Consider the following 18,996-nt stretch of genomic DNA (forward strand, 5'->3'; position numbering starts at 1 on the left):
CAGGTGCCGGGAAAGGTCAGAGAGGCCCAGCGCACTGCAGTACTTCGCTCTGCCCTCAACAGGACAATGTACGCCAGAGCGTGATGACAAGAAGAGGACGTCATCGTATGAAGATGGGAGGCACCGGACCGGACCACGATGCCCATTGTACCGGGATCGCCCCTGGGTGAGTATAATCTAACCTCGTTTTCTCATCTTTCAGAATACATTGGGGGCTTATCTACAGCATTACAGAATGCCCCTGATGCTGGTGGGCTTAGCTCATCTTCGATTTTGGGGGTGACAGGTTCCCTTTAAAAGGGAATCTGTCACCAGGTTTTTGCTAACCATCTGAGAGCAGCATGATGTAGAGGAAGAGTCCCGGATTCCAGCGATGTGTCACTTACTGGGCTGCTTTCAGTAGTTTTGATAGAAACACAGGTTTATCTGCTGCAGATATAGCAGTTCTCTGAATGCTGAGCTGTGCATAACTCCGCAGACACCACTTATTGGCAGCTGTCAGTGTACGCTGTGCATAGGCAGAAAGCTGCCCATCGGTGGTAAAGGCAGGGTTATACAGAGCTCATGAATATGGAGGACTATATGGCAGCAGGTTTACTAGTCCTGTAATGATAATCTCCTACAGGTAAAACAGGGATTTTGTAGCAATTCTAAAAAATAGCTCAATAAGTGACACATTTAAAAGGGAACCGGACAGCAGGATTGTGCACTGACCTGCCCCCTATCTTACATACTACATATAATAGTGCTGGCTTTGAAAAATAAAATAAAATTAATAACTGCAGCAAAATGGCGCTGGCGGTACATGCACAGTAGCATCTATCTATCACAGTAAAAAAAATTTTTCCTCCAACAAAATGTTGCTTACGTAGTAATATCTATTGGCAAGCGATAGATGCTACAGAGCATGCTCCACCAGCACCATTTTGCTGAAGTTATTCATTTTTTTCTTTCAAAGCCAACACTACTATATGTAGTATGTAAAATAAGGGGAAGGTCAGTGAGGGATCAGTGACCTGTCATAAGGATGCATATGTAAGCAGACCACCACATGAAGACCCCCACGAGCACATCATTAACTCAAAACTGCAAATCAAGATTACACAACAACCACAAGACGGATTTCATCAACCAAGGTATCACTGTAATCAGTATCATGGCTCTGACCTGACAGTGTGTGTAGGTTACTGTGCACAATCCTGCTGACAGATTCCTTTTAAGCAATCATGCTCAATTATGCCACATCATTTAATCAAGCAGTGAGATTCATGGTAATTGAACATTTACCACATATTCTTCATAGGAAACCCCCTTGAACACATGCAGACACCTTCTTTCAAACATTTTTCAAAATCCTTAATATACAGTTTACAACCTATACCACAGTGTATTCAGATTCAATACTTGCTGGATGGGAGGTCTGAGTCCTGGGGGGCTGCGGACTATACTAGACCTTATGTAGCTGCTCCATTCATGCACGGATTTCCCCTTCTAACACTGTTCCTGTAGAATCTTCTCTGCCCTGTGATTAACCTGATGTGATCTGTGTTGTGGGGCTTCCTCCTGGTGCTTTCTGTGCCATTTATGCCCTGTCCTGCAGGTTCTGATAAGGGCTCTGTCCATGGTGATGCAGCCTGTGTGATCCCTCCTCCTCTCCTGAGGGCTCTGCTGAGGTCTCTGTCCATGGTGATGCAGCCTGTGTGATCCCTCCTCCTCTCCTGCAGGTTCTGCTGAGGGCTCTGTCCATGGTGATGCAGCCTGTGTGACCCCTCCTCCTCTCCTGCAGGCTTTGCTGAAGTCTCTGTCCATGGTGATGCAGCCTGTGTGATCCCTCCTCCTCTCCTGCAGGTTCTGCTGAGGACTCTGTCCATGGTGATGCAGCCTGTGTGATTCCTCCTCCTCTCCTGCAGGCTCTGCTCAGGTCTCAGTCCATAGTGATGCAGCCTGTGTGACCCCTCCTCCTCTCCTGCAGGCTCTGCTCAGGTCTCTGTCCATGGTGATGCAGCCTATGTGATCCCTCCTCCTCTCCTGCAGGTTCTGCTGAGGGCTCTGTCCATGGTGATGCAGCCTGTGTGATTCCTCCTCCTCTCCTGCAGGCTCTGCTCAAGTCTCTGTCCATGGTGATGCAGCCTGTGTGATCCCTCCTCTCCTGCAGGTTCTGCTGAGGTCTCTGTCCATGGTGATGCAGCCTGTGTGATTCCTCCTCCTCTCCTGCAGGCTCTGCTCAGGTCTCAGTCCATGGTGATGCAGCCTGTGTGATCCCTCCTTCTCTCCTGCAGGCTCTGCTCAGGTCTCTGTCCATGGTGATGCAGCCTATGTGATCCCTCCTTCTCTCCTGCAGGCTCTGCTGAGGGCTCAGTCCATGATGATGCAGCCTGTGTGATCCCTCCTCCTCTCCTGAGGGCTCTGCTGAGGTCTCTGTCCATGGTGATGCAGCCTGTGTGATCCCTCCTCCTCTCCTGCAGGCTCTGCTCAAGTCTCTGTCCATGGTGATGCAGCCTGTGTGATCCCTCCTCCTCTCCTGCAGGTTCTGCTGAGGGCTCTGTCCATGGTGATGCAGCCTGTGTGAATCCTCCTCCTCTCCTGCAGGCTCTGCTCAAGTCTCTGTCCATGGTGATGCAGCCTGTGTGATCCCTCCTCCTCTCCTGCAGGTTCTGCTGAGGTCTCTGTCCATGGTGATGCAGCCTGTGTGATTCCTCCTCCTCTCCTGCAGGCTCTGCTCAGATCTCAGTCCATGGTGATGCAGCCTGTGTGATCCCTCCTCCTCTCCTGCAGGCTCTGCTCAGGTCTCTGTCCATGGTGATGCAGCCTATGTGATCCCTCCTCCTCTCCTGCAGGTTCTGCTGAGGGCTCTGTCCATGGTGATGCAGCCTGTGTGATTCCTCCTCCTCTCCTGCAGGCTCTGCTGAGGTCTCTGTCCATGGTGATGCAGCCTGTGTGATTCCTCCTCCTCTCCTGCAGGCTCTGCTGAGGTCTCTGTCCATGGTGATGCAGCCTGTGTGATTCCTCCTCCTCTCCTGCAGGCTCTGCTGAGGGCTCAGTCCATGATGATGCAGCCTGTGTGATCCCTCCTCCTCTCTGCAGATTCTACTGTGGGCTGTTTGCTGTTCCGCACATTGATGCTACCTATGTCACCTCTCTCCCTGCAGTCTCTCTCCTTCTCATAGTTTACTGGATACAACCCTCTCCCACTTGCTCACTGCTAGCATTTGTAACACAGAGGACAGATGGGAGATCAGAGATAGAATTAGACAGTCTGACAGCAACCAGGAGCCAGTGAGATTTTAGATCATTAGTACTTACCGGGAAATACTTTTCTACTATTTCAAAGTCTCGGTAGCCAATAAAAATCCAGACAAACAGGGTGAGAACAGAAACTATGACAATGAAAGGAACAAAGTAACCACTGAGCTTATCAGCAAACTGCTGGATTGGAGCCTGGAAGAGAAAACAGATGATCTCCATAGATAAGAAATAGGAGCGGATATCAGTATACAAATCAAGTAAAAACTGCAGTAACAGCATAACAAATCCACATGGCACACGTGATCATGTATTTGTCTGGTATAGTTGTATTTCACATCTCCAAAAACCAGAGAACACCCTGTGCATAAAGCAACATTACTGATCCCCCTGCTGTATAACAGGATCTGTAATGTCGATTAGGGCGAATAGAGTTGGGTGGAATGGAATCCTACTTAAATTTTAAAAAAAATCTGTATCCTTCAAAATGCAGATTATTTGTAATTCGCTCAGCTAGCGGCTGATGGCCATTTTGCCAAAACATAAAGGGCCGGCAAAAAGGGTGAAAAAAAAAAAAAAAAAAAGTCAGTCACCTCACAGCTCATTAATACTCGTTATGTCTCCGGCTACCTCCAATGATCGCTCTTCCCCGACAATCCTTGGGACCTCTTCATATCACCGCCGCTCGCTAAGACCTCAGATCTTTTCACCCTTGGCTAGGATTTCGGGCCACGATGTCTCTTTGCACACATGTCATGAAATTAGGACATGTGCCACAACTTTACGATGAGCCCTCGAGGCCAGGACTTCTTGCCGTGACTAAGCTTGGAATGTCCCTGCCCAGCATGAAGATGGCCAGGATTTCAGGGCAGGAACAGTAAGAAGAAGCACCAAGGATTGTACGGGGATCAGTGAGCAGTAAGATGTTTTTTTCCTTTATCTTACATTTATTATGTTCTTTACAGATCTCAGAGGATAATAAGGGACATTCAATTAGTGGAAAACAAATTTGCTACAAGTCAAATTTCCTGGAAAAGTGCGTGCGAATTCAAATCTTGTTAGATCTGCTGATCACTAATTATATACTGTCTGATATAAAACCATCCAGTGGTGCCAAAAAGTGCCCTGGAAACCAGTGAGGATACAGAATGGGCCACCAATTCTAATCTGAATCCAAAAAAGAAAATTCATGATCACGTGTGACTTCACGGAGGTAGCGGTTACCTTGGAGGTCTGCGCTTCTTCCACAAGTTTTACTATTTGAGATAAGGTAGTGTCTGAACCAACATGAGTGGCGGAGATGAGCAAGGAGCCATTCTGGTTGATTGAGCCAGCGATGACGCTGCTTCCCGGCTTCTTAGTCACAGGCATGGCCTCACCTGAGAAAGCACATGGGGTAGATTCAGGTCACAGAGTAAATGGAGAAATTCAGGTTATGTACATGGCATCCTGCAGGTGCACTTTATATAAAACCACCCGCACATGGTTACATCTGCTATTAATAGGATGGTATGAAACAACTACTTATACATAATAGAACGATTAATAAATGTACCAATCATTTTACAAATGTAATTAACCAAGACTAGAGCCATCATAACAAAACACAAGGCTGCTATGTCAACAGGTACTGATAATAAGCCAGGTTATAAACAAAGGGTGGCTCAGTGGTTAGCACTGCAGAATGCAGCACTGAAGTCCTGGGTTCAAATCCCACCAAGGACAACATCTGCAAGGAGTTTTTATGTTCTCCCCGTGTTTGCGTGGGTTTCCTGCGGGTACTCTGGTTTCCTCCCACACTCCAAAGACATACTGATAGGGAACTTCGATTGTGAGCCCCAATGAGGACAGTGAAGAAAATGGCTAAAGTGCTGCAGAATATGATGGTGCTATAAAATCAAGATAAATAAATTAAAAATGCAACTGTAAATATCATTAAAGGGAATCTGTCACCAGGTGTTTGCCACCTAATCTGAGAATAGCGTAATATAGGGGCTAAGACCCCGATTCCAGTGATGTGTCACTTACTGGGCTGCTTGCTGTAGTTTTGATAAAATCTTTTATCAGCAGGATAATCACTAGAGGACTAGTAAAGCTAATGCCACATAGTCCTCCATATTCAGGAGCTTTGTATAACCCCACCTCCACCACTGATTAGCTGCTTTCTGCCTATGCACAGTGTACGCAGAAAGCAGCCATTCAGTGGTGTGGGTGGAGATATATAGTGCTCAGTATTCAGAGAGCTGCTAGATCTGCAGTAAAGAAAAGAGCAAAATGAGAGCAGTCACCTCTGTAAGGGATACATCCGTGGATTCAGGGTCTTTGCCCCTACATTATACTACTCTTGGACTCGGTAGCAAGAACTTGGTGACAGATTCCCGTTAAAAGGATCCTGTGCCTAGGATTGGGGTCAGTAAGCCATCAGCATGTCATTGTACAGGTAAGGTTCAGCTTTCCAGATATGCCCATGTCAAAACCAGGTCGTTAGCGTTTGCATTAGATGGTAAGAAGACCAAAGGCAGGCTGACCAGGAAAGGGTACAGGCACAATGTGCCCAGAATTCAGAGGATCGTACACCTTGCTACAATGCAGAGACCGATGGGGGACACCGGCAGCAGCAGTATGGGAACGGCGGTGGACCGGTAAGTTGAATATTAGTTTGTAATTATAAATTTACATTAAAAAAATTAAAAGGGGCTACGCAACCTCATTAACATCAGTGTAGATCAGCAGCTTTATGGGTAACGCTGGAAAGTTATTAGAACATAACACAAACACCAATCACAAAAATCTACACAACAAAGCCGAAGCAGTCCGCTCTACAAGTACCTGTAATGAGAGACTCATCCACCATCGAGTGGCCTTCAATTACTCGTCCGTCCACAGGAAACTTTCCGCCGGGCACCACTTTTACAATATCCCCTCTCTGCACCAATTCCACATCCACCTGCTCCTCACTGTGACACAGAAAAACTATTTCCAGGAGTTTGAAGACTCTACATTACTATTAGAAAACATGGAAGTTCTGCCGCGTTCACACATCCGTGTGTCAAGGTCCGAGGTTCCCAGCCTGGTGACCGTCTGGGGGTCTCCGGATCTGAACTCAGCAGCCTCAGACATATACAAGGCTGTGAATTTCAGGATAAGTCTGTGTATGGTGGTCCGTCCTCTGACCGGACGTGTGGATGTGGGAATCCCGCGTCATCATTGTAAAACAATAAATACATCTGTAAGAATAATGTTACCCTAAGACAGAGCGGTCAGGCCTCAGCGTCACAATGGTGGCCTCAGTTGCTTGCAGTGAGATGAGGCGTGCCAGGGCTTCCGATGTTTTACTCTGAAAAAAAGATTATAATAATTTTTCCCCAACACCAGAATTGATGAATAATCATCAGTGATGAGTGAACGTGCTGGGACAAGGTGTTTATCGGAGCATGCTCGGGTGCCAACTGAGTGACTTTAAGCGTGCTCGAAAAAGGTGTTTGAGTCCCCGCGGCTCCATGTCTCGCGGATGATCAACTGTAGCAACACATGCAGGGATTGTCCAATAAACAGGCACTAAATCAATAAATCATCTGACCGAAGCCTCAAACCTATTTTAGCTAATTGCATCTTTGATGTAAAAATTCCAAAGCGACACAATAATGTGGGAACATTTACAAGATTGGGAATTCAGACATCAGAAACCTTAGACCAAAGCGGACGCATCTCAGACTGTTTGTGCGCCAAACAGGTACGGACTGGGGCTGAACTTCAGCCCTGGCATTTGAAACCACAAAGGCACATGTTGTCCCCAAGCACTAGATGGAATATATTACTAATATTACCCTGTGTGGAGGAAAGCAAGATTTACTACAAGACCAATATTTCTAATGATACCTCCATCACAACTCTTAACAGTATGGGTGTCTTCAGGACACCGATTCTGTTAACAACATAGCAGACAAGGTGGCCCATGACCAGACAGGCCCTTCTGGCATTTGCCAGAATTGCCAGATGGCCAGTCCGGCCCTGGCGCCAAAACTTGAAATCTACACCCGTAATAAGCAGGCTTAGATGCGAACCACTATTGACGCCATTTTATGGTGTAAATTATAGTGAATAGGACACTATGTCAAATGTTTAATAAAGTCTCCCATGTATCTAACTTTAGCCCTATTGGTTCTAACCCAGGACCATGAAAAACCATCATGAAAAAATGGCAAAAGAAAAATAAAATTGTGGAAAACTACCAAATTCTGTAATAGACAAAAAGGACTTTCTCTATCGCTTCACTGGGGGACACAGGAACCATGGGGGTGTATGTATGCAAATAAAAAGTGTTAGCTCCTCCTCTGCAATGTACACCCCACAGACAGGAAGTAGGATATTCAGTGTAGCTTAGAGTCAGTAGGAGGTGGACATGGGTCTTTCATTAGACCCATTTCTACCTCAGCGTGTGTCGTTCCTTTTCAGGTACCTGGAGGTATGATACAGTGTGAACTGTCAATACTGTACTCCCACAAAGGGAATATGAGTACGGTGTATACTGCCACCCCGTATCCTCATACGTCTACTCGGCAGGACCTCAGCCCCTAACACAGAAGCGTGTTGAGGTGATTCGATCGTCGGTCCTGCCTCTGTCTCCCACCCACTCGCCCACCAAAGCCTGCCGGTCTGAGGAGACGCGGATGTTCCACAGGATTTTCGGACATCTGATCTATCCCGGAAAGGAGGTACCTTTTCTCTCTCTCTCCCCAGTACAGAAAGAAGAGAAACCAAGAAGATAAGAAGATCTTTAAAAGAAAAAAAAATTCCTTGTTTTAATAGAGGGCTTTAGGGGTCTATCGCCTTTAATTCACGTGTTCCTTTGCAGCGTTTTTAGGGCCCTCCACTCCGCTCCCCATATTCCGGCGGTCACCATCTGTACTCTAGGTCCCGGCTTCTCTTGGGCCTAGCAGCAGCGTGGGGCATTAAGGGGTCTTTTCCGTATAACCGGGGGTATTAAGGGCACTAAACTTCTTTTCTGGCGCTTTTTACGGCCCTCCGCGCTGCTCCCCCATGCTCTGGCGGTTACCAGTCGTAATCTAGGTTCCGGCTTCACTTGGGCCTAGTTGAGGCCCTTCTTCCCTACACTTCGGGCGGGTTTTTCTCCCGCTTGTCGCTTGTTACTTCCTTCCGGACCCGGACCACCCCCTCATTTTCATTTCTCTACTTGGAGCCGGAGCCATGTTTCTCCTACCTGGACCCGGCGCTTGGCTCCGCCCCCCTTCCCTGCACTTCAGGCGGGTTTTTCTCCCGCCCGTTGCTTGTTCCTTCTTTTCGGACCCGCAACTCCCCCACCCACCCTCGGCTTCATCTCTCTGCTTGGATCCGGCGCTTGGCTCCGGCCTCAGAGCGGGCTCTTTCAGCGTACATCTCTGCAGTGCACGCTTTTGCCCTCTCCGTCCTGTCAGTCTTCTTGCGGTTGCCCTTTTTTTCTGGCTTGAGGATCCGGACGGTGGCCTTCTCCCTGCGGGACCTACATCTTCAGCACTAGTACTACAGCCTAGTAGCAGAACATCTCCTGGCACCTGGACCCAGAAAGCAGCGCTTGATCCAGGTAACAGGCAGGATACGAAGTATAAGCCAGCTAGATACAGTTTGGACTGGCAACAATATCTGCAGGCTCAGTGATTACTGAGAGTCACCTTCATTCCTATTGGGGCTGGTATAATAACAGTCACTAGTGTAATAAGTGCTCTGGAGCCGGGCAGTCACTGGGGTAATTAGTGCAATGGAGCCATACAGTGAGCGGTGTATTATATGCTCTGGAGCAGTGCAGTCACTCATATGAGTGCTCTAGAGCCGGACAGTCAACAGCAATGGGTATTGCAGTACTCTCCACGCTCTGCACCCTCCACAGTGAGGGGCGCCTTTATAAGTTCTGCCGTATGCCGTTTGCTCTGTAGAATTTTCTCTTGCAGTCTTCTCTCAGAGACTCTTAAGTCACACTGCTGTTGTGAATTCTGCTATTACATGAATTCAGCAGAGCATGGCAACAGGCCCCCTTCCTGCATCTCCCTCGCAGCCCTCTCGTGATGCTAGCGTTACTCTGCAAGCAGAGAGATGAGCTGCTTCTGCCCCTTCACGATTGCAGTGTTGGGGAACCAACTTCCAGCTGTGTAAAGGTCGGTATTCTCCAGCATGTCAGCCGTGGAACAGTGGACAAAGAAGCTGACCACAAATCGCAGGCCCAAGGGTTTCAACCCAGGTGCATAACAGAGAGAGAGTTTAGTCTCCCTCCGATTCCAAGCCTACAGCTCGGTCTTCTTGAATACTGAATGTACAGAATATACTTCAGGACAGCCTTCGTGATGCGGCTTACTACACATGAGATTGTTATTCTGCCTAATGCCGTCAGGTACCCAGACCTAGACCGCAACACATAATTAGCTCTCTCCTATACCCTTCTCCAGGGTTCTCTCCATGCTGATTCAGTCGCAGCATACCAAGAGCCAATCGTAGCAGCACTCTATCTGCCATAGTCACAGCATACCGAGAGTCGATCACAGCAGCACTCTATCTGCCATCCAGGTTTCAAACGCACCACCTTCCAGGTACAGTAGGGCATGTTGAAACTGTCGTATTTTCAGCAGATCAGACGTGTCTTGGATTGACTGCTGCAGTGGTACTGGCGTTCTGTACTGTATTCAGGTAAGTCAGACGCACTTTCCTTCACGTTCCTCGCGTTCGATTGCAGCAGTACTCTGTCCGCTATCCAGGTTTTAGTTGCGTCATCTTCCAGACACATTTAGTCTTTCTACTGTCTTTCTAGTGGTTTAGACGTGCCCGAGGTCGATTGCAGCATTGGTTCTGCTTTTCTGTCCCAGAGTCAGGTGAGTCAGAAGCGCCCTCTATGACGTACTTCAGGGTCTTTTGCAGCATCTGCCTAGGCTCCCCTCTAGTCAACCCATCTGTGGTCTATTAACAGCTAAAAAGAAAATCTACCAAGTACCACAGGGTGGACCTCAGCGGCAGCTTAAGTGGCCAGTCCACTTTCCAGCACCCTCCCAAGTTGAACAGCCCTGTTTATTGTATTATATTGTTAAAGTTTGAGTTTTCCTTCTCTTTTACATGTTGCTTCTCCTACTGCTTTCTCACTAACTGAATATCCTACTTCCTGTCGGTGGGGTGTACACTGCAGAGGAGGAGCTAACTTTTTTTATTTGCATAGTGTCAGCCTCCAAGTAGCAGCAGCATACACCCCCATGGTTCCTGTGTCCCCCAATAAAGGCTCTGAGAAACAGCAACCAAAAATCCTTTTATGCCTACCAGTCCACCCTAAAATAATCCTGGAGATCAGCGGTAGACGTCACTACTGAAAAAATGTCACTGCCGCCTCCAACTACTGTCACAGTCACATGATGTGTAGACACATGGCCCTGCATCAATACAAACAACGGGAATCGGACATTGAAAAAATATATTCTCCGTCATCAATTCCATGAAAAAAGGAATATACAATAATGACAATACGTGATGTACGATCATTTGTTGGACCCCCTGTATTTTGCATAAAGGAATGTAGACAACTCAGAAAAAAAGCTCCCAAGCCAGATCCTGGGTGTACGAGTTCCTTCTAAATGCCCCGTAGATCCTTTGATGACTTCTATATCCTTCCTTTAGTGCTCCCACTACTGTCATAAAGTAAATTACCGCTTACCTTTGCAACATGTTCCAGCCACCGGCCCAATGCAATGAAGACGAACAGCATCGGTGGGGTGTCAAAAAAGGTAATGGGGTTTACTTTGGCTTTTTCAAACATTGCAACCAGAAGGATAACCAGTGAATAAATAAAGGCAATGGAGGTGGCTAAAACTATAAGTACATCCATGTTAGCAGTCTTATGCTTCAAGGCTTTGTATGCTTGAATGTAGAAGTACCATCCGCCTAAAAACTGAAACATGGACAACAGGTTACTAAAAGTAGCTCAAATACGTAGAATGAATGATGCAACGTACAATCATAAGAGGCGTCAACGAAAAAAAATGTAGGACATGGGTTTTCCACCCAACCAAAAAGGGTCTGATGGATGATTCTCCCTACACAACCTTATTGTTATCTTTGGGCCAATTTTTGACTAATATTATAGTTCCTACATAGTAGTATAAGAGACCGAACAGAACGTGGCTGGCCCCTTCTTTCCAACAGCAGAATGGTCAGTGTCTATGCCATGTGTGCACTTACGTAGGACTGACAACTACGGACAACTTGGAAATGACATTTGTGTTCATCACATGTGGTCCCTCTAAGGTGATTTACCTGGACGGGGACACACAGCAGGAAGGACAGCAGGTTCATGATGGACAACCCCGGCATGATCTGATACTCCAGGACCATGGTGGGGTGATACGTTGTTATATCGTCCATTGTGACGTTGTGGTGAAGCATCGTGTGATGGTCGTCCATGAACATCATATAGATCATTAACCCCATTACAGGAATGCAAAAGATCAAACTGATCAGAAACGATTGCCTCCACCTGTGAAGGGAAACGTCAGATCACATCCCGGGTTATAGCAATAGAATCGTCGATACAAAGGGAAGGAAACTTTTTAGGTTGTATATAAAGTACTAGCCAAGACAATAATTCAGAATGTGCAATCTTTATATATAAAAAAATACTGAAGACATAACCTTTATACAAGGAGCAAACATCATGGTATCAGATGTGAAGGCCGGTCACCCTGCAGACCAACACCCGGCTCTGCACAATGCAGATTTTACTTTATCAGAGCTTTAAAAAAATTAAAAGCTGAGCGGTGAATGGTGGATATGGGCGAGTAAGTCTTCCTTGTTGCACTTGGCTTGACCCTGTGGAAACCATTTTTTGAGGCGGCTGCATTCCACCATCCCCACTGTGAAAGAGACGGCTCTTCGCACTGTTGTCTTCCGAGAAATCCCTGTCCATGGTCTTAGGAACACTAGGAGGCTTGACATTTTCTAATTCACTCCTCAGCATTGAAATTGTAACACCAAGAAGGAAAAGTTGTGGAGTTACGGGAATCACAGGATGGAGAGACATTATTGATAGGCAATTATGAAAAAAAATGGAAACAATATTTTCAAAAGGTTTCGATTTATTCAGTATCGATTATGAGAAACACGTGCAGACATCCCCACACTTACAACACTTGGCTGTCATCAGTGAGATTATTAAATGGTTGTCTGAGGAATGTTCTACCACACCGAATGCACTTGGGCAAATCATCAAGATCCTCTGCTGGCAGCTGCCTTTGTAATTGCTGACCAATGATGCCCCAGATGTGCTTAATCAGAGACAAGTCCGGAGACACTCTAGTGCTTACTCACACAGGTATAGAATTCTGATGGACCATTGAGGAGTATGTGCTATTCAGCATGACCCCACTAGGTCCAAAAACAGCAGCAAATCCAAAGATATCCGAAGCACTATAGAGATCCTCATAAAATCCAATCTTTATTCCAAAATATACAAAACATTACAGGCAAATGGCCTTTCTCAACCTAAAATACAGTTACCTCACCGCTCTGTTTTATATATTTTGGAACAAAGATTGGATATTTATTAGGATCTCTATAGTGCTTCGGAGATCCTTGGATTAGCATCCTGTACTGCATTAGTATTGGGACCAGGTATTGGTAGGTAGGACTTTTTTTCTGAGATGCTTTCAGATCTCCTATCTGAAAGGAACACCGATTACTGCATAAATGGAGGACAGGACTACACTGAATCTAAGGGAGGGCATCAAGAGCTTTTATTATTCTTTTCCAGTTATTTTTACTTTACTCAACTTTCAAAGTGATGGAATATTTGCTGGCAAAGATCTCAAGCCATTTAGGGGGCTGCTCTGCACAACTTAAAAGGCATGCAATCACTATTAATATATAATATATAGAGATGAGCGAGCATGCTGGTATAAGGTGTTAATCTGAGCATGCTCGGGGGCTAACCGAGTGTCTTTGGCGTGCACGAAAAATATGTTCCACTCCCAGTGGCTGTTAGGTAATCCCTACATGTGTTGTGGCTGTTGAACAGCCGTGAGACATGCAGCCGCGGGGACTCAAACATATTATTAAAGCACACAGAAGTCACTCGGTTAGCACACGAGCATGCTCAGATAACACCTTATCCTAGCACGATTGCTCATCACTAATAATAAACAAACTGACCTAATAAAAGTTAATTGGCTCCCACCTTTGAATTGCTGTAATGCAGCTGTCTCTTTATACTGCCATGAATCAACTGTGTCAGAAAACGTTATTTTTCTATTATTAATTTTCCATGTGTATTACATAGCCATACATTCAACATTTTGAATATTTCATAATCAAATACCACATCAAATAAATATCAACCATATTATGAAATGTTCACGATGCTGAAAAACAATATGAAATCTACATGGATAAAGAAAAGAATGAAAAAATAAATTGACATGCCGTTTTCTTATAAAGTGGATGCAATCGCTATTAGACGGGAATACGCCTATTAATAAACATAATGCTTGAAATTATTCATACCTCCGGATTTCAGTCCTGTGATCCAGATGACTTGCAGATCTGTCTTTTTTAACTAAAAATGTACTGAATCCTAAATCCTGGAAAAAAAATGATTAATTACAAGCTAAATATGTATAAACTAATAAAAGATAGTGATGTACATCTCTACACCCAACAGAAGATGTATAGCGTAAGAATCATCACTTACATCAATAATCTTCATGAGGTCTCTAGGTCCAATAATCTCGGGATCATATTTAATATGAGCTTTATTTGTTGAAAGGGCAACGGAGCTGTATTGTACCCCTTTAGTTTTCATCAAGCAGGATTCGATCTTATGAACACAGGAGGCACACGTCATCCCTCTAACCTGTAAGACGATAAAAAACTAAAAAATGCAGAAAACACAACAACAAACTACACTGAACCAGTAGTATCCCAAATCCCTCTCTATCTGGACCTCAGATATGAGCTATATTAGAACATGTATAATTAATGAAGGGGACTTCTCCATTCCACAACACCCTGAAATGTACCCCATCCATGCAGTGAAGGGTGTCAGATCCACAGAAAACCATGTACAGTTTCAGTGGATGCTCTCCCCTGGTTATGTCTCTGTGCAGGCAATGGGTGATCATGGAAGAAGAAAGCCCCGAAAAAACAGGTTATCTGTGACTTAACAAAGGCAACAAAAATTAAAGGGGTTGTCTCAAGAATAAAAGTATGTTTTAATAAATAGATCTTTGAATAATAATAAATTCCACAATTGGATGTGCTAGAATATATGTTCCTGTGCCGAGCTAGTCTCATAAATGTGCTCCTGCTACGTACAGTTATATTTGCTGGGTCCTACCATGCAGGCCTGGTCTAGTTCAAGGTTGCAACTTGTCAAAGCTTCTGGCCAGAGGTGGAAGCATAAAATCACTTATGATAAGTGAGTAAACAGAAGAAAGAGCAGGTGCTCACAGCTGATGCTTTCTGAGGAAACACAATTCCCTGCCTACTTTATCACAGGAGCGAGTGTTGCTACTGCGTCGCCAAGTCTCTGAGGACATCTTAAATCATATTAGTGACGTAGGAATTCAGTGGCTGCTGGAGCTCCTATGTCATCGACTTGACTTATAATATACTCAGAGTGCTGGATATGCGGCAGAAACACTCACTACTGTGATAAAACAGGTAGAAAAATGTGTTACCTCTAGTGATGAGCGAGTATACTCGCTACTCGAGAGTTTCGAGCATACTCGGGTGTCCTCCAAGTATTTTTTAGTTCTCGGAGATTTAGTTTTTCTTGCCGCAGCTGAATGATTTACATCTGTTAGCCAGCATAAGTACATGTGGGGGTTGCCTGATTGCTAGGGAATCCCCACATGTACTTATGCTGGCTAACAGATGTAAATCATTCAGCTGCGGCAAGAAAAACTAAATCTCCGAGCACTAAAAAATACTCGGAGGACACCCGAGCGTGCTCGGGAAATCTCGAGTAACGAGTATATTCGCTCATCACTACTTACCTCATAAAGAAGCAACTGCGAGCTCCTGCTATGTCATCTGTATACACACTTATCCGAATGGTTGGTCATACAAATATAACAGTACATAGCAGGGGCACCTTTATAAAGGCCTCTTAGCACTCCTATCTCTTTTGAGATAAAAACATATAGGATTTTAATTATTTGTGGATTTCTAAACCTTGTTAAATCAACTAACATTTAAAGGGGACCTGTCATGTTAAAAAAAAGTAATAACCTGCAAATGGGTGGTTAATCTGCATGATAATAGCACTCTGAAGCCATACGGCTGCTGCACTGAAAGCCCTGGTGCCGGGAAGAAATTAACTTTCTTCCTCTCAGCAGCCTCGGACTTTCAGTCATAGAGGTACAGCTGGCATAGCTTCAGTTACCGCCCAGTACATGTTGAGCAATGGCAGTAACCACTCCCTAGCACTGACAGGCAGCCAGCTCAGCAGTTCATAGCGACTGTCAATCAGTGCCGGGGCGTCATTACAGATATCACTCACTACGTACAAGGTGATAACTGAGGCTGCGCCTCTATGACTGAAAGCCAGAGACTGCCAAGAGGAATAAAGTGCATTTCCTCCCGGTAATGGGGCTCTCAGTGAGAAGCCATTAATAGCGGGGTTTTCTTTTTACATGACAGATTCCCTTTAAAGGGAACCGGTCAGCAGGATTGTGCACAGTAACCTACAGGCAGTGTCAGGTCGGCGCCGTTATACTGATTACAATGGTTCTTTGGTAAATGAAATCCGTCTTGTGGCTTTTGTATAACCTTTATTTTCAGTTTTAGCTAATGACATGCTCGTTCCCCCGTGGTGGACTGTGGGGGGGTCTTCATGTGGTGCTCTGCTTATATACTCATAATGCAGCCTGCTGACAAGTCACCGATCCCTCCCTGACCTGCCCCCTAGTTTGCATAATGAATATATGTACATACTGCCAAAAAAAAACATTCTGCAGGCACCAGCCATGGCACAACAGATCTGCACAGTGAGCTTACCACCAGCTCCAGGACACCATCTCCTTCATCAGAGTCATCTAGTACAGTTGCCCCAAAGCCCAATTCTTCGATGAGCTCGGCAATGCCCGATGGCTGTATGATCATTGGGTTGTACCTCACTTCAGCTTTGCCGGCCATTAAAGCTACTAAAACAGAATTTATACCTAAAATAGGACAAAAACATAATGAAGTTTGTGGTTGACTAATTACATTATCAAACAGCACAAAACCTCCACATTTTTTTTTTTTACTAAGGGCCCAAGATAGTGTTCTCTAGCTAAATGTGAAGAAAAACATGAGTAGTGCCACACAAAGATGTGATCTACTGTAGCCCACTCCAAAATGAGAGGGATCTCCATTATCTCTCTCTCTATTCGTCTCTAACCAGAAGGCCACAGTGAGGGTCAGGGATCGTAGGACGTTAGGAGAGATCATCTTGCCCCAAGCATCCACCTTGGCTGCCACACCAGTGGAAATGAGAATTCGGTCTATTTTGGCTCCCTTCATCAGCTCCTGATGGCCATACACTCCCCCATAGATGGTTCAGAAGGGAACCACACCCCAAAAAGTCCTTCTGACCATGACTCAGGGAAACACAAAATAGGGACTTTTTTCAGTGTAACCCATATCGGACTTCCTGCAGGGAAATGTAGAACATACCCATCGGAGCCAAAAGGGCCATGAGTAGAGGCACGCGCTTAAAAGAGTGAGAGAACTGCATACAAATTTGTCGGCACTGAAGTGGAGTCCCACACCCAGTGAGTTCAGTCACCCCTGGTTCACCACTACTAGGGCACGTCTACACCTTGGGCTCTCAAACTACTGGGACCATGGCTGTGAACCTGGGAGTTGGGGTCATCTGACCAGATGGTTCTCTAAGCCATGCGGCGTACAAGCAGAAGAAAAATGCAGCCAGGAAGGAAGGATCTAGCGCTCTATATCTGTAACTAGAGACTCCTGGAAGACACTGGCTGTTCTTGTGGACATCCAACTGGTGTAGGGGGTCTTACTGGTCTGCTCCTTGGGCTCGCAAACTACTGGGACCATGGCTGTGAACCTGGGAGTTGGGGTCATCTGACCAGATGGTTCTCTAAGCCACGCGGCGTACAATCAGAAGAAAAATGCAGCCAGGAAGGAAGGATCTAGCCCTCTATATCTGTAACTAGAGACTCCTGGAAGACACTGGCTGTTCTTGTGGACATCCAACTGGTGTAGGTGGTTTTACAGGTCTGCTCCTTGGGAAAGGCATACAACTTGGCTCACCTCCTGAAGGAAAGCTAATTTGCGCATTAAAGGAAACTCTCTCTGGTATTACGCACGCTCATTTGTTAGAGTCGGTAATACACAGAAAAGTGATTTAGTGTCTTGTGTGGACATAAAAGCGTGGAAAATGTGAGAATACGAGCTCTGGAATTTATAGCAAGGAACACAGAGGAGGAATCAAACATACATAACAGATATAGTTTATTAAAGAATAATCATTATTGTGCATCCACCAATTGTACCGAGCTGTACTTTACCACATATACACTATAAAGCCCATTAATACTGTGCCAACTGAGTCTACAGAAAATACTATATCAGTCATTGCTACTTAGTTGGCCCAAGCAGCCAGCACTGAGGATACAAGACATGTAAGATATCAGGGGAACTGACCATCCTCCCTGCGGAGATTCCTTTCTATATTGGCCACGCAGGAAGCGCACGTCATGCCGGAGACCTGAATGAAACACTTGTTGGTTGTTCTGGTTTCCTGATTGCTGGGCTCTGGAGATTCTTTGCTGAAGCCTTCTTTTGGGTGGAAGGAATTTCGCTGAGGTTTCTGAGCAGGTTCCAGAGAAATATCAGATAACACAGCTAATGTGCAGGTAGAAAACAAAAGATGTAAAAAAAAAAAAAATATAAAAGCGACTTTAACAAAATATATATATATTGATAATAAAATTGTGTAACATACCAATGAGCATCATATTCTGCTTACCTGAGGGGAACGAGTAGGGACCCTCACCAAACCCCAAAACACATATTAAAAGCCTAGCTCTGTAACCCCTCATGGAGCAGAATTTTTATGTAATTATACAATTGATATATATATATATATATATATATATATATATATATATATATATATATATATATATATATATATATATATATATATATATATACATACATATACATATATATATATATAATCTTGTGCCTTCTGCATACTTCATTAATGGCCATGTGACATGTGTACGGACGCTGAAGAACATCCCTAAATTGGCCTCAGACACAACATGAATCACTTTCTTTCCTTTAAACATTATTAAAGTTAATAGTAAATGTCTGTAGTTACATGAGGATTGTAATACAAGCAACACTGAAAGGCGAACATGTCTGGGGCAGGGAATAATCCCCCACACCCAGACGCCTCGGCTGCTTCTTCCATGTCGGCTGTCTTTGAACTATACGTCTGATGTCTCCTTCTCCAGTAAAATAAAACACAATTCAGATGTCCTTCTCATACTTTACCTGCCCGGAAGTAATTACAACCAAATGCAATTACTTTTCCTGTGCTAATATGACATTATTATTTTTTCTCTACCTGTGTTGAATAGTATAAGGCCTCATTCAGATGTCAGAGATTTTCTAGTATGGGAAAAAGCTGAGTTTTATGAGTGTTTTTGATCAGAATTTTTCTCAGATGGGAAAAAACAAATGAAAAAAAACCCCAAAATAAAACAATGG

General features: G+C 44.9%; 1 protein-coding gene across 1 annotated transcript in view; it reads right to left on the bottom strand.

Moving 5' to 3' along the window:
* ATP7A (ATPase copper transporting alpha) overlaps window positions 1-18,996 on the bottom strand; it is a 67,694-nt gene that overhangs the window by 11,229 nt on the left and 37,469 nt on the right. The window contains exons 5-14 of the mRNA XM_077285030.1: window positions 17,920-18,120; window positions 16,264-16,427; window positions 13,955-14,116; window positions 13,768-13,844; window positions 11,527-11,746; window positions 10,928-11,161; window positions 6,489-6,580; window positions 6,073-6,200; window positions 4,468-4,622; window positions 3,304-3,438 (exon numbers count right to left, since the gene is read on the bottom strand). Of these exons, the coding sequence (XP_077141145.1) occupies window positions 3,304-3,438; window positions 4,468-4,622; window positions 6,073-6,200; window positions 6,489-6,580; window positions 10,928-11,161; window positions 11,527-11,746; window positions 13,768-13,844; window positions 13,955-14,116; window positions 16,264-16,427; window positions 17,920-18,120 (1,568 nt within the window). The remainder of the gene's footprint in view (window positions 1-3,303; window positions 3,439-4,467; window positions 4,623-6,072; window positions 6,201-6,488; window positions 6,581-10,927; window positions 11,162-11,526; window positions 11,747-13,767; window positions 13,845-13,954; window positions 14,117-16,263; window positions 16,428-17,919; window positions 18,121-18,996) is intronic.

This window comes from Ranitomeya variabilis, chromosome 2 (genome assembly GCF_051348905.1).
Source record: "Ranitomeya variabilis isolate aRanVar5 chromosome 2, aRanVar5.hap1, whole genome shotgun sequence".
NCBI lineage: Eukaryota > Metazoa > Chordata > Amphibia > Anura > Dendrobatidae > Ranitomeya > Ranitomeya variabilis.